This window comes from Callorhinus ursinus, unplaced genomic scaffold (genome assembly GCF_003265705.2).
Source record: "Callorhinus ursinus isolate GAN/ISIS: 27379988/994484 unplaced genomic scaffold, GSC_fseal_2.0 scaffold8, whole genome shotgun sequence".
NCBI lineage: Eukaryota > Metazoa > Chordata > Mammalia > Carnivora > Otariidae > Callorhinus > Callorhinus ursinus.
Window position 1 is genome coordinate 46363809 of NW_027397070.1, and position 26415 is coordinate 46390223.

Here is a 26415-nt window from a genome sequence, read left to right on the forward strand (position 1 = left end):
GGTCATGATCCCAGGGTCCTGGGATCGAGCCCTGTGTCAAGCCCCGCGTCGAGCCCCGCGTCGAGCCCCACAACGAGCCCTGCCTCGAGCCCCGCGTTGGGCTTCCTGCTCGGCGGGATACCGGCTTCTCCCTCTCCCACTCCCCCTGTTTGTGTTCCTTCTCTCACTGTGTCCCTCTCTGTCAAATAAATAAATAAAATCTATAAATAAATAAAATCTTAAAAGATTTTATTTATTTATTTGACAGAGAGAGACCCCGAGAGAGAACACGAGCAAGGGGAGTGGGAGAGGGAGAAGCCAGTGTCCCGCCGAGCAGGGAGCCCGACGCAGGGTTCGATCCCATGACCCTGGGATCATGAACTGAGCCGAAGGCAGACGCTTAACGACTGAGCCACCCAGGCGTCCCAAATAAATAAAATCTTAAAAAAAAAGAAAAAAGAATGGGCACCAGGGGAGTGGGGCTCCTTGGGGCCCGCCAGGCCCTGCATCCACTCCTGATAGCTGCAGACAGCTCAGGGAAGCCTCACCTTTCCCCCTGACCTGCAAGCTCTCAAGCCTAGAAAGGATTTTTGTTCAGGCATGAGCGTTGTCTTGTCTTGCATGGAATCCGGTGCACACTACCACTCTGCATCCAGGCTACTCTAAGCAGAGAAGTCCTGGGATGGGGGGGGTCCCCTGACCACCCCTCCTCCTATGGCCTTCTTGAGAAGACTGCTGAGGGCCCAGAGCAACAGCCGTGGGGCTGGAGGTCAGTCGCGGAGGTCAGTGGGCGGCGGGCAAAGGTGGAGGCAGACGAGGACACTAAGAGGCCCAGGGGGGAACCCAGTGTTACCGAAATGTTTATTACAAGGATAAATATATACAATAATGGGATATTAAAACTGCTGATCCTGGGCCTGTGGGACCTCAGGGGATGCAGGGAGTGGGTAGGGAGGACAGTGGGACAAGGTGGGTCAGGGGAGGATCCACAGCCCTGGACTCTGGATGAGGTCTGGGAATGATCAGGGCCCCAGATCCTGCACAGTGGGGTCCTTTGCTTGAGCTTGGGCAGACCTGCCCTCCCAATGTACTGCCCTCCCGGCTGCCTGGATGCCTCTAAAATTCTGGTTGTTCCCTAGTGGCTGGGGGTGTTGAGAGCAGCTCTGGGTAGGGACATCAGTGAAGGAGGCTGACCAGGGGCCCACCACTGACCCCCAGCATTCAGAGGTGGGAAAACATCACTGGTCTTTGAGAGACATGCTGCCCAACCTCCTTCTCTGAGTTGGTAGAGCCCCTCTGTAATTTAGCTCTAGCCCAGATGCTTGAGGCAAAATCCAAATAGTTCGGGAGACTCCTGCCATGTCCCTGTTCACGAATACTAAGGATTATGGGAAAATGAATCCCCTAGATAAATTTTCCTCGTCCCTCTAGACCTTGCTCAAGGGACACCTCTTCCAGGAAGCCCTCCGAGCACTGCTGGCTGCTCAGCAGCGATGCTCGTCCTGTATCCCTCCCCTCATTTATCCTCACTATGTCCCAGGGTCTCTCCTCATTGCTTTCCCACAGGGCTGGATCCGGGGCCCTATGCTTCGTGGCTGGTGGGCTGATGACACTCTCTCCCTGGGATGGCATTAGCTCAGGGCCACCCAGGGGGAGCCCAGAAAAGGAAGATGGGGGTGGGGACCAGGGGGGGAGGGGGGAGGCCCACGTGGCTTGGCAATGTTTCAGGACTCTGTCGTCACATCTGCTTTTTGTTCCTACACAAGGGAGTTCAAAGAACCTGCCTTGGCTGCACTTTACATGCCTGAGACGCTTCTCTATCTAGAATCTACGATGTCTTACAAACCCACAGGAGAGGGCCAGAAAGAGCTAGGGGGCCCCTGTGTCTCTGTGTATTTCCCTCCTGGTTGGCTGGGGTGTTGACCTCATGGGGCCAGAGAGTGGAGTTGGGGATGCTCAGATTTTTCCCAGAGTGGAGATGCCTATTAGAGGAAAGAACTGGGTCAGACCCCCTGACCCCAGGTGTCCTTTTCTCTTCGGGTAGCCTCCTGCTTTTTCTCGGCAGAAAAGCTGGCAGAGCCGGGGAGCTGGCTGCTGGCAGGGCAGGTGACCCTCTCAGGTGTGGGCAGAAGAGGCTGAGCTCCCAGCCAGCTTCAAGCCAGAGGTAGGTCCTGCCTGGATGGCTTGGTGGGCAGCCCCACCCTCTCCTGCTTCCTGACGTAGCCTGGGCTAGAGGGTGGCTCTGCTCTGGGGCCGGGGGCCAGGGACCAGAAGAAGGGACTGCGGAGCCCTGCAGGCTGCAGCCTGGGAGGCCTCCCCCAAACAAGCTGGGCTGGTAGGTTGTCTTGAGGGGCCCATGCTCTCCCGAAGGTCTGCAACCCCAAGCCCCAGTGCTCCTCAGGTGCAGCAGGGGCGTTAGGATGCCAGGCCCTGCTGGCCGCTAGCCATGACCATTCTGGGACATGTAAGCTGCCAGAGCCACCACCACGGCCACATAGAGACCGGCGCCCACGGCGATGGAGAGGGTGGCCAGGAAGAGGGCCCTGCGGGAGGTGGTGCTGGCCAGGCGGAAGTCTCCCTTGGAGATGGCCTTGCTGGTCTAGGGAGAGAGAAGTGCTGGTGAAAGGGACATCCCCGAAGCGGACAGCACAGCCCCAGCCTGCTGGGCTCCAACCCCCTCCTGCACACGCCCCACCCCCCCATCTTTGGTCAAGCCCTCTGGCGGAGGGAGGGGGCTGGAGGGGATGCCCTGCGCCCCTCATGCTCTTACCCCCTGGGAGAAGTAGAAGGCAGCGATGCCCAGAGGCCAGAAGCAGCAAAGCATGGAGAAGATAGTAAGACCCAGGTGGTCCCTGGGGGGCAGTGCCACGAAGTTGTCTTCACTTTCACTGTCTGTGGAGGTCATATCACTCTGCAAAACACAAGTGGGCTTTTGTGACCAGACCTAGGATCACCGGTGGCAAGGATGTGGGGCCTCAGGTAGTGTCATCTGCTGCAGGTGGGAGTGCAGGTTGGGCTCCGCACTCTCTACCCAAAGCCTTAGCTGTGACCACTGATGCCCTCCTTAGGAATTAGCACAAGCATACAAAGAAAGAGTGCGGGTATCTATGTACAGGTGTGTGCATCATCGGATGGTAATTGTGAAAGAAGAGGTAGAGTCTCATTGCCCAATGACCAGGAGATTGAGTTATAAGTGATGGGAGAAGGTACAACGGGATACCGTGGAACCCTTAAAGATTGCCTTGTAGACAAATGTTAAATGATGTGGAGTCACACTGAAATACGTTGCTTAGAGAGAAAAACCTGGTGATAAAATGGTGTACAGCGAGATCTTTGGGGGGAGTAGGGTGGGAGAAAAACATTGAATGAAAAAAGACTAGAACCTCATCCACTAAAATAATAATATTCTCTTCCAGTGGTTTTCTGTATTTTTAAATTACTTATATAATTAAGAAAACAAGAACAAAAAATGCTTTAAAAAATTAAGTCGTCAACCCAAGCGTGTGTTTCTCCGAGTATGGATGTCCAGCACCTGTGCCAGAAGTACCTTTTCTTTGGTAACATACAGATGCTGGGGCCCCAAGCCAGGCCCACCGAATCTCAAGCCCTAGAGCTTGGCCAGGGACTCTGCATTTTAAACACATGCACTCACCTCCTCCTCCTCCTGGTCATTCTCCCGGCCCTGCAGCTCCTCTTGAACCCCGTAGGACACGGTCTGGATGGTGATATCCTCTTCTACTTGGCCAGGTTCTGTGGACCGCTCCGTGGGCCCAGCCTGGAGCTCCCTGTTCTCTGTGAAGCTGGTCTCACAGGTGCTTGCCCTGGGCTCCTTGATCTTGTCCCTCCCCAGGAGGCAGCTGGGCCTGTACCAGGCCTCCACGGCCAGCTGCAGGGAACCCGGGTCCAGGAGCTGGTGGGTGCGAGCAGGGCCAGGCCCACCCAGGAGGTAGGAGTAGAGCTTCTCCTGGCATGACCAGCTGGGCGAAGCCTCGGGGTAGGGGTAGCGGCCGTGCAGCGGGGCGGGGCTCCGAGGCAGCAGAGGGTTCTGCAGTTCACTCAGACTCTCCATGGTTCCGGGGGACAGCTCCAGGGAGGGGAGCCCAGGCCAGCTGAGCCGTCCTCAGAGAGCCTGCTGGGTGAGCAAGACAGACAGACGCTGAGTCCCGGGTGCCGGATGCAGGGCTGGAAGCATTTAAGAATGCGGGCCCTCAGACCCCGCCTTTGCCACCAGGCAGCTGTGGGGCTTCGAGCTGGCTACTTCTCTTCTCAGAGTGTCCTTTTCTTGGTCGACACAGTGGGCAAAGCAGCAGGACTTACCTCGCAGAGTTGGCTCATTCATCTATCCTGTGAACACATAATGGCTGAGCGTCAGCTCCCTGCCGGGCACCATGCAGGGGCTGGGGACACGGAGGCGGGAAAGGCAGGGAGCAGGGAGAGGGAGGGGGATGCACACTGTCTTCACGGAGCTCACAGAGGTGAAGGACAGAGAGGGATGTAAGAACGAGTGACGGACAAAATGGACACGAAGGTGCAGGAAAGGCTTGGCTCCAAGAGCCGAAGGAAGAAACCCAGTTGGTAAGGCAGGGGGAGGGAGAACACGTTTCAGGCAGAGGCCAGATCAAGGATGCTTGCTCCGAGAGCCTGGGAGAAGGCTGGTGCTTCTCCGGGTAGAGAGGGAGGGGTGAGCTGGGGTGTGGGGCCAGAGCGTGCAGCCCTGTTTAGGTCTAAGAGGGCTTCAGGGGTCTTGGCAGGAGTGATAGGATGCAATCTGGGTCCAGGAGTCTTCCTGGGGCTGTGTGCGGGGAGTGGCTTGGAGAGGGATGGGCTCACTGTGACACCCGTAGGGGGCTTTGCCACGGCTTCAGGTCAGCTGAGGACAACTGGAACTCAATAGTGGGGAGATGTTGACAGGACTTGGTAGCAGGTGGGATATTGGGCTGAGGGAGGATTTGTTCAAGGGTTGGATGGGACCGCACTTAGCTCAGAGCTCAGCACAGGCCACGGGCTCACAGCTGTCCATTCTTTCCAGGGGAAGATGCTTCTCCCCAGTTATGGTCTTAGGGGGATGCCCCTTAGACTAATCTCCCCTCTAAGGCGGATTGTGGTTTTGGGAAATCCTGTGGGGTCTAAGGCAGGGCCTCCTGAGCATTAAAGTCTAGACTTGTACATCCCAGCTAGAAGTGTAGATAGATATGCTCATAGGCTAGTGTGTGGACATCCTGTTGGGCTACCTCTCCCTCCTTCAGCCAGCCCTGAGCACCTGGGAAGGGTGCATAGCAGGTGCTCAGGGCTGGCTGAAGGAGGGAAAGGCAGCCTGTGAATGTGGCTACCACAAACCTACACATACTCTGGGGTGTGGCAGGTAGAAACGGGATATGGAGAGAAGAGGGGCAGCCCTGGTGGCCCCAGGGACCCTGTGCTCTCCCTCCCAGGCCCATAGTAGTTGAAGGGTGACAGGATCATATCTTGCCCTGGACTGATAATCTGAAGATCGGAGAGTCGGTCCTGCCCTTGGTACTTTGGGCAAATAATCGTGCCCTTCTGGGTTTCCCCAGCTGTAAAGTGCAGATGACAATTCCAGCCCAACCCACAAGGTTGTTCTGAGGATCCAGATGGCCGAGATGTCATTGCAGATTATAAGTAGGAGGGGCTGCTGTGCTTCCTTCCGGGCTCCAGTCTTCACCCACCCAGGGTCATTTCTGGCCTGATGGTAAAGGGAAAAGTGTGGGGAGGGATTTCAGCCCCCAGGGATGGGTTTGTCTAGGCCCCCTCCCCAGTCCCACTCCCCATCAAGAATCCACAGCCAGAGGCTGGCCATTTCTCTTTCTGGCCCAAGAGAAGTGGCTGGATTCTAGAAAGCTGTTTTTTTGGGAAACCTGCAGACGGAGCCGAGCCCCAGCAATAACAGGGAGTGGGACAGAGTGAGGGGCGGGGGAGGGCCCGGCAAGACTGGAGGGGGCATTGAGGGTGAGTCCATGGGGGGGCCAGCATCCCCTGGGTGGCCTGCTAGGAGGGAGGAGGGAGGCTGCTGCTTGCCTGGGGGCAAAGAAGCAAGAGGAGGCTGCCCATGCCTCAGAGGCTCTGAGCCCTGACAAACGTGGCCTCTGGGGCCGGGGATCCAAGAATGTCGAACAGAATCACGGAGAGACCTAAAGAAGGGCGTGTGGCCCAAGTGTCCAACTCCTCCCCCAGGGAGGGCACAGATGGTGTGGGAGACTCTGGGCTGCGCTGCCCCTCGGGGCTCTGTGGGTGCACAAAGCAGTTACAGGTCCTACCCGGGTTGTCACCCAGCTGGGGCAGAAGTTTCTGCGGAGTCGAGACAGTGGTTCTCAGGAGGAGTGGAGCTCACATGCACAGGGGCTTCACTACTTCTCCCTCCTCCTGCCTCTCTGGGGTCAAACATGCAGGGAGCCATGGGGACTATCGTGACGTGCCCGCGCTCCTCTGGGCAGATTCCCAGCGGGCCTGGTCTCTTCTGACTCCCGAGGGCAGCTTTTGAGTCCCTGTTCCAGCCTCCCCCACCCCCACCAGTGGATGTGAATCACAGATATGCAGTCCAAGGGCCTGTGACCCTAAGGCTCATGGGTTTGGGAGTCAGGTACACTGGGGCTCCATCTCTGACCCACCCCCATTAGCTCTCTGATCTGGCACCTCGGTTTCCCTATCAGTAGTAAGAGGGGTGGGATTAAATGGTCACTGATGTCAATGGTGGCACTAGTCCTCCATGATCCCATAGCCTCAAGGGGCCCCGCAGAAGTGAACTCCCCCACTGCCTGCCCCCGTCAAGACTCAGGGATTCGTGAGCCCGCTCAGAACCCAGTGAGGTGCCACCTTCCCTATCATGGCCCCTTGAGCACCCTGAGGGAGGCAGAGGGAAGGCAAGGCATCTCCTTGTCCTATGGACAGTGGAGTTACAGCATCATCCCCTGGCTTCCCAACGCCCCCTGGGCTGCCACAGTCCGTGCCCTGCCCTCCATCTCGCCCACCCTATGGGATTCTAGGACGCGGCTCCCAAAAGTCCCCTAGCCTCTCCTCCAACTGGTCTTAATCAATGCCCTCTCTGCTTACAGCCCCAAGGGTCCCTGTCGCCATCCGTGTGAGCAGAGGTATGTAGGGGCATTTCGGCGGGGTTGGGTAGGAAGGACCAGTCCCAGGCCCTCCAAGCCGACTAATGCATCAATGTCACCCTGCCCTATGCCCTGAAGGAGGGATAGGAGCCCTTGCCTTGGCCAGTCACCTAATTCCCCAGAAGGAAAGGAAGGATACTTGTGGCCAGGAATCGGGCCCTGGAGCTCTGGAGACTTGTAGATACATTTGCAGGGCATTTGTCCAGGGCAGGGGAGGGCAGGGGCAGCTGGGTCCCCACTCATCCCCCTGCTCTTGCCAGCCATCCCCTCTTAGTCAAAGTATACCCCACCGAGCTACTGAAACCCAGCCACACAGCCTTTCCTGGATTACACTCCCCTCCACCGCACTCCGATTGTGCCTTTGGGCAGAGCTTCTCAGCTTCCTGTACAAAGACGTATGAGCCCAGGTTTCCCCAATAGGGACAAACCGAAAGCCACCTGAATGCCCAACAATGAGGGACAAGTTAGATAAATTATGGTACAACAACCCGATGGTACAAGGCCTTCGAACGGGTTTACAAAGAGGAATGACATGAGAAAAATGCTCACTGCAGCTTGAGTGAGAAGGAAGAAAAGAAAGTGGTATGCGCATGTAATCTACTAACTCCACCAAAACGTCCACAGTGATTATCTCCAGCGGTGGCTGCACAGGTGCTTTTCATTTTCATTTTTATACCGTGTTTTTTTCCGTTTCCCATATTTATTTTTACATTGAGCATGTACTTCTTTTAAACCAGAAAAAAATTAAGTGCATAGATTTCTTCTGAGCCAAATTATCTAAAATTGGTTTTAAGCCTTTCCAGGCTTGGGGGTTCTTCTGGGTTTAAAGGCTGAGCACAGCATCAAAGCCCACCCTGACATAGACAGACGGATAGACACACACACACATGCACACACGTGCTTCCACTTCCATAAGTCAACCAAGTTATGGGCTACAGCCCCTCCTCACAGTCCAGCCAAGGGTCACAGTTCTCGAGCAGGTCATGTTCGCCCCATAACCTGCTAAGGCCACACGAGAGTCCACCAAACTGATCCCGGGGACCCAGCACTGAGTCCTGGCCAGAAGGAGGGGGTGGGCAGGTCCCCAGGCCCAGGCTTCTCTGCCCTTAGCCTGGCCTGACATTTTCGCCTGTGGCTTAGGGCTGCCTCTCCCTGTTCCCTGGAGTGAAAGACCTGTGTTCAAAGCAGAGTCATTTTCATCTCCACTGCTGCCTAGTCTCACCTGGGCTGTGTGTGCCTGCCGTCCGGGCTCTACTGGGCGCCTGCCTGCTTGCTGGTGAGCATGCCTGTGTCTGCGTGCGTGTGTCCATGTGCAGACACGTGTGCATGCTGCTCCGGAGGGAACACAGGAGATGGCTGGGATTCTGAAGCTCAGGAGATTGCTCCAGATCATGCAGTTGGGGCTAGAGTTCCGGGCCCACAAGAGAAGAGGGAGAGGCGCCTGGGTGGCTCAGTCAGTTAAGCGTCTGCCTTATGGCTCAGGTCATGATCTCAGGGTCCTGGGATCGAGTCCCCGCATCGGGCTCCCTGCTCGGCCAGGAGCCTGCTTCTCCCTCTCCCTCTGCCACTCCGCCTGCTTGTGCTCTCTCTCTCTATCTGTCAAATAAATAAATAAAATCTTAAAAAAAAAGAAAAAGGAGAGGGAGAGGTGGATCTGGGAGGCCACAGCCCCTGGCTTGTTTCCTTTGGACCTGAGAACCGAGCTAGGCCCTAAGGTTTTCCACTCCCTGATTTAGAGATGGAGAGCACACTGCCACCTCCAGAGCAGGGACCGGAAGCCCTCCAGGAATCCACTGGGGTCCAATTACAGCCTCCCACTGGAGTCTGACTGTTCCAGAGTCCAATCGTGCAGTGTCATATCAGTTTGCTTATCTAGAAAATGTATGGAAGGGTAGAAGGGGTTGATTTTTAACAGCTCAGCTCTGTATGACCCTGGCATTCTCCTGGGAGAAGAAGAACGATAACTTAACATTTATTGAGCTTTTTACCAAGTGCCAAGAGCGGAACTGCTCTAACTGCTCATCTGACCCTGTAGTTTCTCGTGGGAGAGTCACAGAGGATAGGGGCTTCCTCTTCTAGCTGTGGCAGACTAACCTGTGTCTCACCAAACTGCCTAGAACAGCTAGAAAAACTAGGGAACGACAGGAAGTCATCGAAGACTTCCGTGGTGATGGAAGCAAAATCCCAGAGGAAAGAGAAACACCAAGAGGTGAGTCCGACCTTGGCATCACTTTGCCCTTCCAGCAGTATCAGAGGCTGGGGAGAAAAACGGGAGTTCAGGGCCTGTTAAGGAGGGACCCCAGGACACACCCCTGTTTTTGAATTGGGACCTCTTTAGGGGTACCCCCGAGGAGCAGGAGCATACCAGAAACGGCCCAGTCCTCACAGGCAGGCACAGAAACCAGGCTTTGAATCAGCTCCAACCTAATCGGATTAAGGTGATCTGCATGCAGCCTCATTGCAGGTCAGAAGCTGAAGTTGTCCGGGCCCGGCAGTTCTCGGTCCTTAGTGTGCGCTAACATCACCTGCATCATTAGCCTAGACTGCTGGGTTCCATCCTCACAGCTGATGGTTCTGAAATGACCCTGAGAATTTACATCTCTAAGAAGTTCCCGGGTGGTGTTGATGCTGCTGGTCCAGAGACCACACTTCAAGAACCCTGCTCTAATAATCACTGAAAGAATAGTTAAAAAAAAAAAAAAAAAGGAACTAGTAAACTAACAGATGCAGAATATGAAATAATGAGAATACTTGATTTATCCAAAATGGGGCAAGATTAAAAAAGGAATCTAGAACAGGTGAGACAAATAGAAAACAAATAGTAGGATGTTAGACTTATATCCAACTATATCAGTAATCACATTGAATGTAAATGGAATAAAATTGCCATAAAAAAACAAAGATAGTCCACTGTGTATTATTCTATTTATATGAAATTCTAGAAGACTCAGTGGCTGCTAAGGGCCAGGAGTAGGAGTAGGGGGTTGACTGCTAAGGGCCCCGAGGACTTTTTGGAAAGACAGAGCAGTTCTGTATCTTGATTGTGTTAGTGGTTACATGACTGCATGCATTTCACAAAACTCACTGAATTGTGTACTTAAAATTGATGACTTTCGTTATATGTCAAAGCTGATTTTTTAAAAAACAAAGACTGGATCTTTAAAACAACAAAAGCTAACTACAAGCTGCTTATAAGCAGATGCACCTTAATTATAAAAATACACAAAAGTTCAAAGTAAATGAATGGGGGGCACCTGGCTGGCTCAGTTGGTAGAGCCTGCAACTCTCGATCTCAGGGTTGTGAGTTTGAGCCCCACGTTGGGTGTAGAGATTACTTAAAATCTTAAAAAAAAAAAACAAGCCAACCCCAAAATATTCTTATCACTTAAAAAAAAACCCAAACAAAGTAAAAGAATGAAATAATAATAGCACCTCACATGAATTAAGTTCTTACTGTGCTCCAGGCATGAATCTACATGCGACGAATTCTCTCACTTGATTCTTTTTTTTTTTTAAAGATTTTTATTTATTTATTTGGCAGAGAGAGAGAGAGAGAGAGAGAGAGAGACAGCGAGAGGGGGAACATAAGCAGGGGGAGTGGGAGAGGAAGAAGCAGGCTTCCCGCTGAGCGGAGAGCCTGATGTGGGGCTCGATCCCAGGACCCTGGGATCATGACCTGAGCCGAAGGCAGATGCTTAATGACTGAGCCACCCAGGCGCCCCTCTCATTTGATTTTTATAGTAGACTACAGTAACCCTGTGAAGTCTATGTCCCCATTTTACAGATAAAGACACTGGGGCCTGAGAAAGTTACAAGTGCCCAAAGGCACCCAGCTGGTGATTGGTGAGCTCGACACACACCCTGGAAGCCTGACTCCCAAGTCACTGGGAGCTAGTGTCCCTATGTGTCTGCTCCTATGTGTCTGCTTCCATTTCCTGAGTGCTTGCTTTGTCCTGAACGCTGTGCCAAGTGCTTCAAATGCAGTATCTCACTCAAGCCATCCTCTTTCACACGGGGGGGGGGGAGGGGGGGGGGCTGCAGCTCAGAAAGGTTAAATAGGTTTCCTGAGGTCACAGAGCTGGAGAGTGGCAGAGCCCCATTTGACCCAGGTGGGTCTGACGGGGGCTCCTGCTGGCCTGAACAGCACCAGATACTCAGGTTGGCTGCAGGGGTGGGGGCCTGGAGTTGGCTACCAGGGGGCTCCTGAAGTGCTTGGGAAGATGTCTTGCAAACCCTTAAAAGGAGGCCAAAGGGACAGTGTGATGTGTGCCCTGGAGTTCGAGCACATCCTTGGGATGGGGCCCTGTGGAATAATAACTATGATTTACTGCAGCCCCACATGAATGAGCCAGGTGTTTCATATGCTTCATCTCAAAACTGTGCAATGACCAGTGGAGCTGGCTATTGTTGTTTCCCATTTTTCAGATGAAGAAACTGAGGCTCAGAAAGGTCAAGTAACTTGCCCAAGATTAAACAGTGATGGGGACAAGAATTGAACCAAAGTTTAATTGAATTCATAGCCTGGGCTCACACTACACATCTCAGAGCCTACCTGCGTGCAGAGGGGCTGTGATAAACGGTGTGGATGTGATAGTGTGGAGGACCTAGTCTTGAGTAGGTTAAAATTGAGGCCTCAGTGAAGGGAATGGGAAATGGGAGCTTTACGAAAAGATAAAAGAGATTTGGGGTGATTTAGCAGCCCAGGGTGCCTGCCTAGAAAACCTCAAGGTCTGGATTCATAGAAATACAGAGCCCTTGCAAGGATGCTCAGCTCCTGACCACTATCTCTCAGTGAACAAGAAGATGGCTTCTAAACCGAAAAGATGAAAGCAAGATCTTCTTGGTAAGGCAGAGGATTAAATATAAATGATTAAAAGCCAGGGAAAAGGTGAAATCTTTAAGACTAGGCGGCTAGGTCATCCCCTCGTCAGATAATATGTAAACCATTCTGCAAACTGTGGGGGTTGTGACTGTGGGGTTTGTTTGTAGACAGCTTGAGGCTGGATTTGATGATCTCTGGTCTAGCGTCATGGCTACAGCTTTACTGCATCTGACGGTAAAGAACGAAAGCCAGGGGTCATGGGCGGGGAGGGGAGAGAGGCCGGCAGAGTCAGAGTCGAGGGGAAAAATGAGAACTTAGATTTCTTTGCTTCAGTTTGCCTCTTAAGGAAGCTAACACAATTGATTATCCTTTCTCCTCTGCCTTCAACCTCTCCTAACCCCCGATCCTTCCTTTTTTTTTTTTTTAAAGATTTTATTTATTTATTTGACAGAGAGTGAGAGCAGGAACACAAGCAGGGGGAGTGGGAGAGGGAGAAGCAGGCTTCCCGCGGAGCGTGGGCCTCTATCCCAGGACCCTGGGATCATGACCTGAGCCGAAGGCAGACAGACGCTTAACGACTGAGCCACCCAGGCGCCCCCCCACCCCCGATCCTTCCTAATGGCACTTAAACATATTGTAGTCTTTCTCGCTTAAAAAAGAAATCAATTGTGATGATTGTAAAACCCAGCTATAAATACTTTGATACTCTTCCCTTCGAGAGGTTGAGGGGGGGTGGTCTATGTCCCTCCTCTCTAATCTGAGTGGACTTGTGACAGTCTCTTCAACCACAGAGCACAGCAGAAGTGATGCCGTGTGACTTCAGAGACCAGGTTATAAAAGGCCATGCATCTTTCACCTTCTCGCTCAAACACTCACTCTCCAAACCCCAAGCCACCCTGTATGTAGCTGGACTACTCTGAGGTTGTCACGCTGGAGAGGCCACATGCATGGGAGCTCTGGATGATGGAACCTGCTGAGCCCAGCCTTCCAGTCATGCCAAGATGTCAGACATAAGAGTGAAGCCATCTTGGGCTCTTCAAACCAGCCCATCCGTCAACTGAATACCACCGGGGGACTTCTGTCCATGCCACACGGAGTGGAATAATCACACCGCTCAACCCTGGATGAATTTCTGACCCTCCAGGTCATGAGGTATAATAAAATGTCTTTAGTTAAAAAAAAAAAAACTTCCTTAGTTTTAGCTACTAAGTTTTGTGGGGTAGTTAGGCAGCAGCAGATACCTGCAACACCTTTCCTCGGCGCCATTTCCCTCCTACAGCTCCTGTGCTCGCTCTCTTTTACCTCACAGCTGCATTTCTCAGAAGCATCATCTCCACTCACATCAGAATCCTTTGGCTCTCAGCTCAGAAATCACTTCCTCAGGGAGTTGGCCCTACATCCTCAGGCTAGATTCAGGCTCCTTGGTTATCTGCTCTCGAGGCTCCAGCTCATTTCAAAGAGCTTATTACAGTCTCTGTTTCTATATGTGTGATTTGTTGATTAGCGTCTTCCTCCCTCACCAGATTGTGAGCTTCAAGAAAGTGGGGACTGGGTCTTCCTCATCCCTGCAGCCCCTTGCCTGGCATTTAGCAGGCACTCAGGAAAGAGTTGATCTCATGAATAAATGAGTGACTTAGTGAACGAGGCGGCTAGGTGTGCTAAGGCTCCCCCATAAGAAAATACTTTGCAGGGTCTGGGATGGATGGAGCGCATCTGCACAATTTCTTGAGCACTAACTTCAGACCAGTTCTCGGGATGCAAGAATAAACAAGAAATGGTACCCACTTTGAGGAGGAATACAGACTAGCAAATGCGAAATTTCAGTACAATGGAGTAAGGTGTGCTAGCCGCACAATGGAGTGCTAGAGGTGCACCAATAAGGGACTCTTATCCTGGGAATGGGGTGGAGGCAATGGCGGGAACTAAGAAGAGGCTTTCAGAGCAGGTGACATCTGATTTGAGTCTTGAAGGAAGAATCTGAGCCATCCAGGTGAGAGGAGGGGAGGGCATTTCCGGGTGAGGAAACAGCACAAGCGTGGGGTGGTGGAAGGGAGGGGAAGCCAGGGTGGTCTGGTATTGGTGGAACGAGACAGGAGAGGTGGGAAGGCCTTCTATTCCATGCAGAGAAGCTTTCTTCTGTGGGGAGAGAGGAGCCAATGAGAGTGGTAGCCAGGAAGTGATAGGGTCATACCTGGGTCTTAGAGCACTCTGGCTGGCCGCAGTGGAGAGAAAGGATTTGAGGTGAGTGAGAATGGAGGCTAGGAGTCCCGTGAAGAGGTGCTGTAAAAGTGCAGGCAGGAGAGTATGAGGACCTGACCCCGATCCATGGCAAAATGGGTGGAGAAGAAGAGTCATATCTGAGGAGCAGTCAGGAGGCTGAATGAAAGGGTCTTTGTGGTTAATTAGAAGTGAGGGAGAGAGAGGAGCCAAGAATGACTTCCGGGCTTCCGGCTTTGTCAACTAAGTAGAAGGTGATGCCACCAGTTGAGACAGAAAATCCAGGGAGGAGGCTGCTGGTTCAAGAACGCAACCTGAGCACAAATGACCACTTCTTCTCCATTTAAGTTTCTATTAAAATGACGGGCATATATTTTTTAAAGAATGAAATCATAACAAAGTTGAAAAACAACAAAAAATGATATCAGCGGACCAGAAACACAGGAATTTCTGGGAGATAAAGAGCAAATGAAATTCCTCAGTGAAGAAATCAGTGCAGAGGCACCTATGGCCCCAAACAGAATAAGAAGTAAGAAGGAGTCTCATTCAAGGGAGAGGTCTGTTAGGGAAACAAACTCACCCAACTTCAGAGGAAGTCCACACCAGCTGCCTATGCTAGTCAATACCTTCCCTTATTTGTAAGTCTGACTGGACATCAAAGGATAGTGAAGAACAACTATATGGAAATAAAAGAGAAGAATTAAATACACAAATAAAGCAATTGACTCGATAAGATCTAAATCATTCAAGTTATAGAAAAGATCTTTAAAATTTTTTCAATTTACGTCCTCTGAGAGAAAAAGAGAGGACCTCACATCTATAAAATGAGAGCAAGCTTCTATGAAAAAGGAGCAAAGAACATGACAGTGTTTTGGGAAATGAAAACAATTGTCTAAATTCTCGAAAATTTAATGGAATGGGGTGCTTGGTTGCTCAGTCGGAAGAGCATGTGACTCTTGATCTTGGGGCCATGAGTTTGAGCCCCACGTTGAGTGTAGAGATTATTTAAATAAATGCAACTTAAAAAAATTTAATGGAGAGACTGGATAACAGAACGGACACAGTTAGAGACTAACTTTTTCATGTGAAAGAAAAAGTTAATGAAATTCCCCAAGACACAGAGCAAAAAGACAAAAAGATGGAGCATATGGAAGAAAGATGAGAGACAGGGAGAAGAATCTCAGAGGTCCAACATCCATCTAATAGGAATTTCAGAAAGACACAACAGAGAGACTGGACAGGAATAATAATGAAAGGAATTGAAACAGTAAGTGTTTCCTGAGCTGGAAAAAAAAAAAAAGAATATTTAGGTTGAAAAGGCCCACCAAGTACCAACCTAGTAAAATGAAACACACACCCTCCACAAGGAAGAGCAGGATGGGAAGGAGAAATGGAGGAGTTGGGTCTTAAAGTGCCTGTGGGATGCTAGGGCAGAAACTCCAGCTCACAATTAGATGTATGCAGTTAAAACCCTGGGTCATGGTCAAGACTGGAGGGAGACTGGAGAATTGTCAAAGGACCTATGAAGAAAAACAGAGGAGAGGAGAGGGTGAAGGAGGGAACCCAGGAAAGAGAGAAAATACAGCTGGAACACTTCTCAGCTCCTAGGGGAGGATTCCTAGGCACTTCCTGGGAACATCAGTCTGCCTTTTCTAGTATTGGCTGCCACCCTGGCCTCCCATGGGCTAAACCAGCCTCTCCCTCAGAGCGTAATCCATTGGCCTGGGGATGGGTTTGTAGCTGACAAAGGTGAAAATTGCTGGGAGGATTGGGACAGTGGCACCACTCCTCAAATTAGTTCATTTTCAGGTAGAAACCAAATCTTTATTCTTGCTGAAACAACCTGTCTCTTCACGGAAGCAGCTCGTTCCCAACCACTTAGAAGCAAACAGTGTATCTAATGGCAGAAGATAACACACGTAATGGAGAGGTAGAGCATCAGATCCTCACTCCCTGCTCGGTTTGCTTGGGGGAGGGGGTGGTGGGTGCTGGTGGCCACTGCAGGCAGGAGGGAGAGGAGAGAATAAGGGAGGAGTAAAGAGAAGAGAGAAGCTGAGTACAAAGAGCGGGGATGAGATCAGTCTTTATTGTCCCCCACCTTGCGGCAGAGGAGACCTTGCTCCAGGCAGGATGCCCACCAAGCCCCTGAGAAGAAAAAGGGGTTAGAAAATGCCAACGGTTTAGAGAACTGGGATGTTTCTTCTACTTTCCCCCTGGAATGGTGTCACTTTGGGACTGCAAGTCCTTCTAGATGAATTGGCCTTTGAACTTGAAGGTAATTAATACTGTGCAGATGTCTCTAGATATTATCTTATTCTCTGCCTCTGTCATTTTGTGTGTGAAGGGGAAGGGACTTGCATGTGTGTATTTCAATGTTTCAGTCTCGCATGCGTGCTCGCGCGCGCGCGCGCACACACAAGACATTTCTTAATGACCATGTGACAGTTATCTCTTCCTCTTCCTTAGATCCTCTCCTTGCCCCTAGCCCCTAGCCCCTAGCCCAGATAACCAAGATCACCTAATCACGGCCAGGGTTGACTCTCTTCTTCCCTTTGAGGCATTGCAGAGGGGGTCAGAGTAGAGCCTCCCCAGGGAGCCAGCAGGAGGGGAACACAAGGAGTAGCCAGTGGGTAGTTTTCCCGGTTGAGAGAGGAGCCTGATGTGTCTGCCTGGGTTACCAGAGACTTCCTGCACTCTGACAACTCAGGGGGTGGGGTATCTACCCAAATAGCTGCAGAGAAGGTGAGGTGGTGCATTATTCTTGCCCCAGCAGGAGGCCAGCACCCCCACAGACCAGTCTTGCAGAAAATAAAGCCCCTTTCTATGCTTGCTGAGCTGTGGCTGCCATCACTTTGTTATGAGGGGTAGTGATTGTCCATTAACTCTGGAGAGCTGATTTTTGCCAGTGCTGCACCAACAGCTGGGAGGCAGAAAGTGCTGACATGGGGGGGGCACTTGGCGGTTGATCCCCCACCTGGTTGGGCGCTTGCAGGGTAAGTCAGGGAGGTCACTGGCATGGCTTACTCGGCTCTAACCAAGTGCCAATTAGCTAAGGTTTTTCTGAACATTGGCCGGGCCTGCCACAGTTGAGGAAAATTATTGTCAGGGAAGCTCATTTCGTTTTTTTATAAAAAAAAGCTCTCCCCAGAGATGGATCTTTCCTGACTGTCCCCTCCTCCAGTCTTCTTAGGAGAGGAGATCCAGCCAGGCAGGGTACCTGGGAGGAGATGGCCAAGAGTTGGGTCCCTGGCCTTTGGCTAATCACAAGGGATGTTAAGGGGGAGTGCTTTCCTGGCCTCTTGGGCTGGAGGCAAGGGCCCTCTGGCTCAGCAACTCTACACAACACTCGTGGCTTTCTCAGGAAAATAAGAGAGAGGGCAGGATCTTAAGGAAACATCAGAAATAGAAATGGCTTTTTCAGATTCCTATTGCTCCCTTCCACTCCATTCATAAAATCCAGTTCTTTGCTGAAAAGACCTTAGCTTACTCTGAAAACCAGGTTAATGAAGCTGGTATGCTGTGTTCAAGAACTAAGGGATTTGTGGTCTCAGGATGGCCCTCAAAGAGCCTCACGGAACATCAGGAATGTTAGAACTTGTCTAGCCCAACCCTCTTTTACAGATGAGAAAACTGAAGACTATAGAGGGGAAGGGGCCTGCCTGAGTCAGTGGCAGATCTGGGGCCAGAATATGGGACTCCCGACTTCCAGTCAAATGCTTTTATTCGGAGATATTTTAACACTCTATTCTCTTATTTTACACCCAATTACTGAGTCCTTACTATCTTCCAGGTGCTATGGGGGAGGGGAGGTGTGCAGGGAGGCAAAGAGATGAAAACACAGTCCTTGCCTTCTGGGAGCTGTTTCCCTAGATCTGAGATTCTTGGGGAAAAAAAACCAAAACAAAACACCAAAACTGTGAGTCAGACTCTCACCCTATATTATCTTCTATAGGTGATGATGAAAGAGAATCGAGGAGGGAACCCTTTTGGCTCCTCAAGATTTATAAGTAGGGTTTCACTGACTGCGACACCAGGGAGGCCAAGGACAAAGGAAACCATGGCTTGGCTGGGAGAAAGGGTGTTGGGGTAACAATGATCAGGTCACTGCCAGCAGGCCTGGCTGGTGATGGGAACAGTGATAGTAGCTCACACTGGCATGGCGACCTATAGATGAAAAGCCTTCAGTCAGGTACATTGCTTCATTGAGTGCCAAGGCAGTTCCCTGAGGTGAGAGCAGCAGCTACCTTAACCCCACTTTACAGATGAGGAAACCGAGGCTCAGAGGCTCAGAGAGTTCAGGTAACTGGTCTCAAGCTGATACATGCCAGCGCCCAGCCAAGAATTCCTAGTCCAGTGCTCTCTTCTATTGCCGGAGGGTAGGGGTGGGGTGGGGAAGTTGTGCTGGGCTGAAAAGATGGGGAGAAAGCAGTGGTCAGCCACAGTGATAGGCCGATCTTCTCCTACGCAGTCTTATTTTGATCACTACATTCTGCCACTCAGAGAACTCTGCTCTGAAGAATTGGAAGCACTTTGCAGGCCTGAATGAGCTCATTCAGCACACTCTTGCCAGAAAGAGGGAGGACTCCAAATGGAGGCTCTGTCTAGGGTGACCAGCATTTAGGCACATATAGAAAACAAGGCTCAGGTTTCCCCACTCTTTGCCCTCATGCACCAAGCAGTATAATGCAAAACCAGCCTCCTTCCATTAGAGTCAAGAAGGCCACAGGAAAAAATAAAGGTATTTCCTGGTACCTCCTTCCTTCCCTGGAGTAATGGGCTAATCGGTCCTAAGGGGCCTGGCTCATCCTTGGCCCAAGGGCCATTTCCAGGGCAAAGAAATCTTGAGGGTGGAACAGGGGTGGGAGGAGGACCACAGCCACTCCAGTCACCCTGATGAGCAGGCTTGGGGAAGAGAAGGATGCTTAGGGAAGCTGGCTCAGATTTCCCTAGTGAGCAAAACCATGGTGGGGACTGGGGCACAGGAGTCCCGGATACTCTCCTTATCGTTCTTTGTGGGCAGAGTGTCTTAAGAGCTGCCTCAGCTTGGGGTCAAGGCCTGGTGGTGTGGGGTCAGGGTGCTCAGGTGCCTACCTGGGCCCCAGTCCCTCAGGCCCCTCCCAGCATCCCCAGGGTGTAGGGTGAGGGGTAGGGATAGACTTGCGCGATCCCTGGCGGAGCGCAAGCTGCAGTCAGCAGGGAGGCTGAACCTGAACCCCCTTCCCTGAGAGGGGTCCCACTACCCTCCCCAGCTCGATCCAGCCTCGGCGCCTAGCTCTGGGTTCCCGCTGCGCCCCCAGACGGCCCCTTACCTGTCCCGCCGAGGGCGGTCCCGCCTCCTCCGCGGGGCTCGGGGGCCCAGCATGGGCCGGTGAACGACAGCGCCCCCGCCTTGCGGCCGCGGTGGAAATCCCAGGAGGGTGCTGCTGCTCCCGGCCCCGGGGTCCCTGCCACAGTCGCCGCCGCCGCCGCCGCCGCTTCAGCACCGCGGACAGCTCCCGCCCGCCGCCCGCCGCCGCCGCCTGCCCCGCCCGGCGCGGTCCCGGGAGCCCCGCATCCCGGCCCGGCCCCGCCGCCGCCACGCAGCCCTCAGCCCGGCCCGAGGCGGCTCCGCGCCGACTTGGGAGAGCAGCGAGGAGGATCCTGCTCCTCCCTGCCTCCCGCCGCCGCCGCCTCTTTCTCCCCTCCGTGCTCCCTTCCACGCTCCGGAATCAGCCCACCAGGCACTCCGGACCCAGCTCCAGGGCGGGGCGGGGCGGGGCGGGGCGGGAAGTCAGGGGAGCCCAGGGGAGGCGGCGGAGCGAGGGGCGCGCAGCTGGAAAGGGCTCTGTTTCCTGGAGCCGAGCTCCCTTTCCCAGCCCTTCTCTTTACCCTACTTCCCCTTTCCCCCAGAAGCGATGGGCGGCCTTCGGGCTTCTGGAAGTATTTTGAAGCCCCTAGGTGCCCAAGCCCTGAGTTTTAATATTAAGCTAAAAAGAAAAAAAACAAGTAAACAAAAAGCATTTATTGAGCGCCTACTATGTACCAGACCCCATGCCAGGTTTTTATGTTTTCTTTCTTTTCTTTTTTTTTTTTTAATTTTATTTATTTATTTGAGAGAGAGAGAGAGAGGGCGCATGGGGGGGGGGGGGGGGGGGTCAGAGGGAGAAGCAGACTCCCCGCTGAGCAGGGAGCCCGATGCGATGCGGGACTCGATCCTGGGACTCCAGGTTCATAACCTGAGCCGAAGGCAGCAGCTTAACCAACTGAGCCACCCAGGAGCCCAGGTTTTTATGTTTTCAACCAATATAATCTCGTTTAATTTTCTTAACAGTTCTATGAAGCAATATAATCCGCCCCCTCACCCTCTCACACCGCCCCCCCGCCCCCATTTTACACATAAAATGCTGAGCTCACAGAGATTAAATCTCTTGATTTGGAGACAACAGTGCTCTGCTGGCAAATGCACAGGCTTTAAAGACCATGGGCCTAAGATTTGGTCCTAGTGTCCCACTTACTAACTGTATAACCTTGAGCAAGTGAACCTCTGGAAGCCTTGGGTTTTTCTCATCTGCAAAATGGGGAAGCTGTATCCACTTCACAGGGGTCATATGAGGACAAAGTGAGATGATATATGTGACACATTGGTCCCAAATAGGCCCTCAGTTGGTATGCATTCTCCTCAGTTCTCCCAGAGGGAGATCTGAGATCTGAGCCCAGGGCTTCTGTCTGCTTTGTCTCCCCCACTGTGCTGCTTTTTATCTGCCCCCCTCCATCCTGGTTTCCTTTCTTTTCTTCTTCTTTTTTTTAATTCATGAGGATACCCTCATCTTGAGTGATATGAGTGGATGAGGCTATCTTCCAAGCCCCCTATCAGGTCTTGAGTCTCATCACAGTACCAGGAGCTTGGGAGGGGAGAGTATTTTCATTTTCTGAAGGCAAATAGGGGCAAAGTAAACCCCAGAGCAGACTGAAGTGGGGCTGGGGGTGGAAGGAGGCACTGGGGACCAGGCTCTGGCAGTGGGAGCCATCTCTCCCCCCATCCAAGGATGTCATAGCACACTGAACGGTGAGCTCCAGGACCCCCTTGCTCATACATGACATGGAGCATCTGGAGCAGTTCCCTTTAGTGCCCAGCATGCACTGTAAGAGCGAGGAGCCCCCATCCTGGAATTTGGGTCTCCTTCTCTCCGCTGGACAGAGAACTCCCTAAACTTTGTGCTGGGTCTCAGGGCTGGGCTGATATTGGTGTTTAACCTGTTGGGTACTAAATGTATTCTTGCTTTTCATGCCCTTGCCCCAGTAGAGTGGAGGCCCTGAGGCTAGGAAGGCTCTTGTACCCTGCATCTCGGGCCCATAAAGCATCTGCACAGACATTCCCCTTCTTCCTCCCACCCAAGACGTTGTCCCTTGAGTCTGTGCACCCTCATGCATCTTTGCCCCCTCCCGGTCCTTCTCTCACAGTGTCTCATGGCTCCCTACTTGGCCTTAGCTTCCCTCTGCTCCTTCCCTCCCTACCCTGGCTTTGCTCCATGCCTGGGCTGCATACCGAATTACTAATCAAAAGGATAATAAAAAAGCCAGTGAAGCAAAAGCAGCATATAAATTCCAAATACTAACGTTGATAATTATATGCTGTTGCCTGGAGGGAAAACTTGCTGAGTGGCCATTGGTGTTGTGTCAAGGACCCTGGGCCTGGGCACTTTCAAAGGACCTAGGTTCTAGTCTGGTTTTTGTCATGAATTGGCACAGCCGCATCTCCATGGACTTTTGCTTCCTCAGGATTCTGAACCTCCTCAGCAGCTTTGAAGACACTGCAGGGGCAGTCAGCACCACGTGAAATGTGTGACAGAGAACACGGGGTCATGTAGCAGTTAAGTGTTTCTTTTAGGGAGATGACCCTCACAAGGGGGTGGTTCAGGAACTGAAGAATCTAGTTTATACAAAGTTTTCATTCCATGTTCCACTCCCTTCTTTTCTCCCTCCCTCTTTTCTCCATCGGGCACATCCTGCAATGTAATGAAGTTCTGCTCCCCTGCTAGACCCTGAGAACGTAAAGTATAAGCTATAGTCTGGGTCCTTGAAGGAGCTGCCATAAAGGGTGGTAAGGTAGATAAACATGTTAACCAGCAATGCCAGCACAGGGAAATAAATGCTATCATAGGGTGAGTGAAAGGTATACAGAGAAGGAAACAATTAACTTTCCCTGGGGAAGTCCCAGCAGGCTTCCTGGAGGAGGTGACATTTGACCTGAGTTTTATTAAACAAGGAAACATTCACCAGGAGGGCCAGGAGAGGAGGAAATTCTGGGTAGAAAGTCTGGAGAGAAGAGATGAGGCTGGAGGACTGGCAAGGAAGCTACAGCAGAGTCCAGGAAAGAGATGGTGAGAACTTGACCAAAGCAGAGTCAGTGGGATGGAGAACAGGCGACGGGTTTGAGACACTTCTGGGGGAGAACAGAGAAGAGAGATTGGTTGTAAGGAAGAGGGTGAGGCCTCAAGGGCAATACTGGGGCCTCCTGCTTCTGGGTATCTGATGCTACTACCTAGAATTGGGCATTGGGAGGGGAGCAAACTCTGCTTACCCCGGGTAATGTTGCTGAGTGTCATAAACTCCTCAGTTTCTAGGCTTTTATTTTTACTTTTTATTTACAAATTTTTTAAAAAAATTTTTTATGTATTTATTTGATGAGAGAGAGAGAGAGAGAGAGAGAGAGAGGGAGAGCACAAGCAGGTGGAACAGCAGAGGGAGAAGGAGAAGCAGGCTCCACGAGGACCACAGAGCCTCGATCCTAGGACCCTAGGATCATGACCTGAGCCGAAGGCAGACCCTTAGCAGACTGAGCCATCCAGGTGCCCCAGTTTCTAGGGTATTACACTTTCAATTTTATTCTCCCTTTAGTTCCTAGGAAATTTTCTTAAGCCAAAAAAGTCTTCTGTCTTATCTTGATTGTCTTAGTAGGAAAGGGAATGGCCCAGGCTTAGGCCAGGAGAGCTCAGTGAGACAGAGCAACTCTGGAAGTCTTCTTGGAGGAGGCAGCAGGTATCCTAGTTGGAACTAAAGCAAGGTTCATAGAGAAGGGAAGGAGTAGGCATTGGGTGAAAGCTTGGGAGGAAATGCCTTCACGTCCTGTTCTGCTTCCACCTCTCTGACATTTCCCAAGCAGAATCCAACACAGTGGATTTATGTTGATATCAGCTCTGGTTGTTAGTTTCTTTCCACCTGGGGATTTCTCTTCATAAGCTCCTTTATGAACAGACTCTTAGTTCTTTATATAAGGAGTTGATCTGCTCACAGCATTCCCTAGGGAATATAAATCAGCACCAGGTGTGGGGAGATCTCCTTCACTTGCTATATCAATAGGTCACATGGTGGAAGAGACTCTCCCCATAAAGGGGAAGGCGAGTCTCACTCCCAGCACAGTGGCCTCAGTACCTCTGAGTCAAACTCATGGTCAAAGCCACATAACTGGGACCCACAAAACCCTGGGTAATGGTGTGGGTGGGGAGACAGGCTGGTAGACTGCAGGGACAAGCGGGCTTTTGGGGCCATCAGCCAAATCCTGCTCCCATGGACCTGGTTCCAGGATGACATGGCTCCAAGAAGAGTTCATTTCTGGGTATAAGCCGGTAGTGGGAAAGATTTCTTGACTCTGTACTCAAGAGAGAACCCTGGAGATCCTCACTGCTTCTGAGTCGGGCCCTTTGGTTAGAGACAGACCTGCACCCCTCCAACAATGAGGTCTGTAGCATCTCTCTCTCTTTTTTAAAGATTTTATTTATTTGACACAGGGAGCACAAGTGGGAGGAGCAGCAGGCAGAGGGAGAGGGAGAAGCAGGCTGCCTGTGGAGCAGAGAGCCCAAGTGGAGAGTTTGTGTATGCGTGTGTATGTTGGTGTGTGCTTGCCCCAGGTAACGTTCTTTTCTTTTCTTTTTTAGGTTTATTTATGTATTTAAGTAATGGCTATCCAACGTGGGGCTCAGAATCACAACCCGGGATCCAGAGTTGCATGCTCCTCCCACTGAGCCAGCCAGGCGCCCTGACTCCAGGGGTAGATTTCTGAGCTAGGAAAGGAAGGACTTTTCTGCCTTTGTGTGTAGGAAGACATTTTCCTCATGGGTCCTTGCAGCATGTGTCTGTGTGTCCAATGTATGGATGAGAGAAATGACCCTTCACTCCTTCCTAGACCAGGGTCTAGGGAGGCAGGGAGCTGGAAGGCAAAAATGTTCCCAGAGAAGCTGGAGTACTTTTTATATTCTTCAGCTCAGAAAAGCAGGAGAGACCCATTCTGGATGCCTACTCTGTGTCAAACACTTACTGTTTAATCCTCAAAACAATTCAATTAGGTTGTTTTTAATCAAAGCTCATGGAGGTTAAGTTAATGTGCCAGATGCATACATCCAACAAATACAGATTTGAAGCCAGGTCTGTGTGATGCCAAAGCTGAGTCTTCTCCATTCTCTTCTCCAGCAACTCTGCTCATCTCTATCATTGTCCAAGGGATTGGGACATTTCATGGGGGAGCAGAAAAAAAAAAAAAACACCTGAAGAAACAACCTCAAAATGTAAAAAGAGTCTCTCTGGATGTCCATTTCCCCTCAGGTGGAGTTGGAATGGCATAAGGCCCCCAATTCTCTGCTGGGTCAGGAAACTGTACTTGCCAAGTGCTAAGGCTGAGGATTTTCATATGCTTTCTTTCTTTATTTCCCATTTGTTCTTCCTTAATTTTTCTGATGTTCCTTTTGAAGGTCCTGGACTGACTCAGCAGGGCTAAGGGGACCCAAGAGTGAGTGGGTATGGGGAAGGAAGGACCAGTGGTAATGCAGCCTTGGGGGCTAGCAGGGTGTGCCAGGAGAGAGGAAAATGACAAATTCCAAGGGGAGGTGAAACTCTGAGTCTACTGATTTACAGAACACCCCTCCCAAGAGCCCTTCTTTTCTCCTGCCTTAGAAGGGGCATGCGCATGTATGTGTGTGTGTGTGTGTGTGTGTGTGTGTGTGTGTGTGTGAGAGAGAGAGAGAGAGAGAGAGAGAGAGATAGAGAGAGAGAGAGAGAGAAAGGGACAAGAGAACCATGAGAGACTATGGATTCTGAGAAACAAACTGAGGGTTCTAGAGGGGAGGGGGGTGGGGGGATGGGTTAACCTAGTGATGGGTATTAAAGAGGACACGTTCTGCATGGAGCACTGGGTGTTATACGCAAACAGTGAATCATGGAACACTACATCAAAAACTAATGATGTGGGAGCCTGGGTGGCTCAGTTGGTTAAGCGACTGCCTTCGGCTCAGGTCATGATCCTGGAGTCCCAGGATCGAGTCCCGCATCGAGCTCCCTGCTCAGCGGGGAGTCTGCTCCTCCCTCTGACTCCCCCCTCTCGTGCTCTATCTATCTCATTCTCTCTCTCAAATAAATAAATAACATCTTAAAAAAAACAACTAATGATGTAATGTATGGTGACTAACATAACATAATAAAATTAAAAAAAAGAGAGGTAAGTCCTCAGAGGCCAGGTTACTTGCAGTTATCAGCTCTTTGATCCCTGGCCCCCATGGTCCCAGGAGCACATGGGGCACCCACAGAAGGCCCTGCCCCACAGTGAGCACACATTTGGTTCCACTGCAGTCTATGTCCCATCTGTCATCCACATCCTGATATTCAGTCTTCTTCCTTTAGCTCCTAAGCCTGTTATTCCAAGCACAAACCTTGGGTCCTGACTCCATCAATATGGCAGGGTTCTGCTGTGTCGATGAGAATGTTAACAATGAAGGTGGTGAAGGCACCCTGTGCCAGCTTGAGCACTGGAGAGCTAGCAAGAGAGAAATACAGTAGATGACAGAGGATGGATGGATGCAAGGATAGTAGACTATCTGAGTGCCTGCCCTGTGCCAGGAACTGGGCTAAGAGCTTTATATGCATTATCTCAATGATCATCTATTAACTATATGAAAGAGGCATTCACTCTACAATATAATTTGTATTTATTCTCAAATAACTTAATAGGTGCCAGGCATTGTGCTAGATGCTTTCTATGGTCTTAATGATAATCCATTTCTTTTGCATTAAGAGAACAATTACTGCAGGGATTCCTAGCCCTTGCCCGAAGAGGTATTGCAGAGGAACTAGTAGAAAGACCATGAGCTTTGGCATCAGTCAGGCCAGAGTTCAAATCATGGTAGGTTTGTCAATACAGGTTTGTTTGTTTGTTTGGAAAGCAATTTGGCACTATATATCAAGGGCCAAAGTAAATCTGCTACTGGTGATCTATCTTAAGGCAATACTAATAGTTAATATTTA

The 26415-nt window shown here is 51.2% G+C and overlaps 1 protein-coding gene across 6 annotated transcripts; it reads right to left on the minus strand.

Moving 5' to 3' along the window:
* Nucleotides 1-792: 792 nt before the first annotated feature.
* Nucleotides 793-19827, minus strand: SYNDIG1L (synapse differentiation inducing 1 like). Of its 6 annotated transcripts, none has more exons than XM_073895556.1 (5): nucleotides 19455-19827; nucleotides 4297-4323; nucleotides 3632-4108; nucleotides 2750-2890; nucleotides 793-2578 (listed from the first exon to the last, which is right to left on the minus strand). In XM_073895556.1, the coding sequence occupies exons 3-5, from the start codon at nucleotides 4046-4048 to the stop codon at nucleotides 2420-2422; spliced, it is 717 nt and encodes a 238-aa protein (XP_073751657.1). In that variant the 5' UTR covers nucleotides 4049-4108; nucleotides 4297-4323; nucleotides 19455-19827; the 3' UTR covers nucleotides 793-2419. The 6 variants fall into 6 exon arrangements, with proteins under 6 accessions (XP_073751657.1, XP_073751659.1, XP_073751656.1 ...); XM_073895555.1 differs by having other exon boundaries at nucleotides 794-2578; nucleotides 3632-4111; XM_073895558.1 differs by lacking the exon at nucleotides 4297-4323.
* Nucleotides 19828-26415: the final 6588 nt, after the last annotated feature.

Coding starts and splice junctions, on each gene's coding strand:
- SYNDIG1L (XM_073895558.1), bottom strand. CDS start 4,048: ATGGAGAGTCTGAGTGAACTGCAGAACCCTCTGCTGCCTCGGAGCCCC. Junction 2,891..3,631: donor ATGACCAGGAGGAGGAGGAG/GTGAGTGCATGT, acceptor TGTGTTTTGCAG/AGTGATATGACCTCCACAGA. Junction 2,579..2,749: donor CCTTCTACTTCTCCCAGGGG/GTAAGAGCATGA, acceptor CTCTCTCCCTAG/ACCAGCAAGGCCATCTCCAA.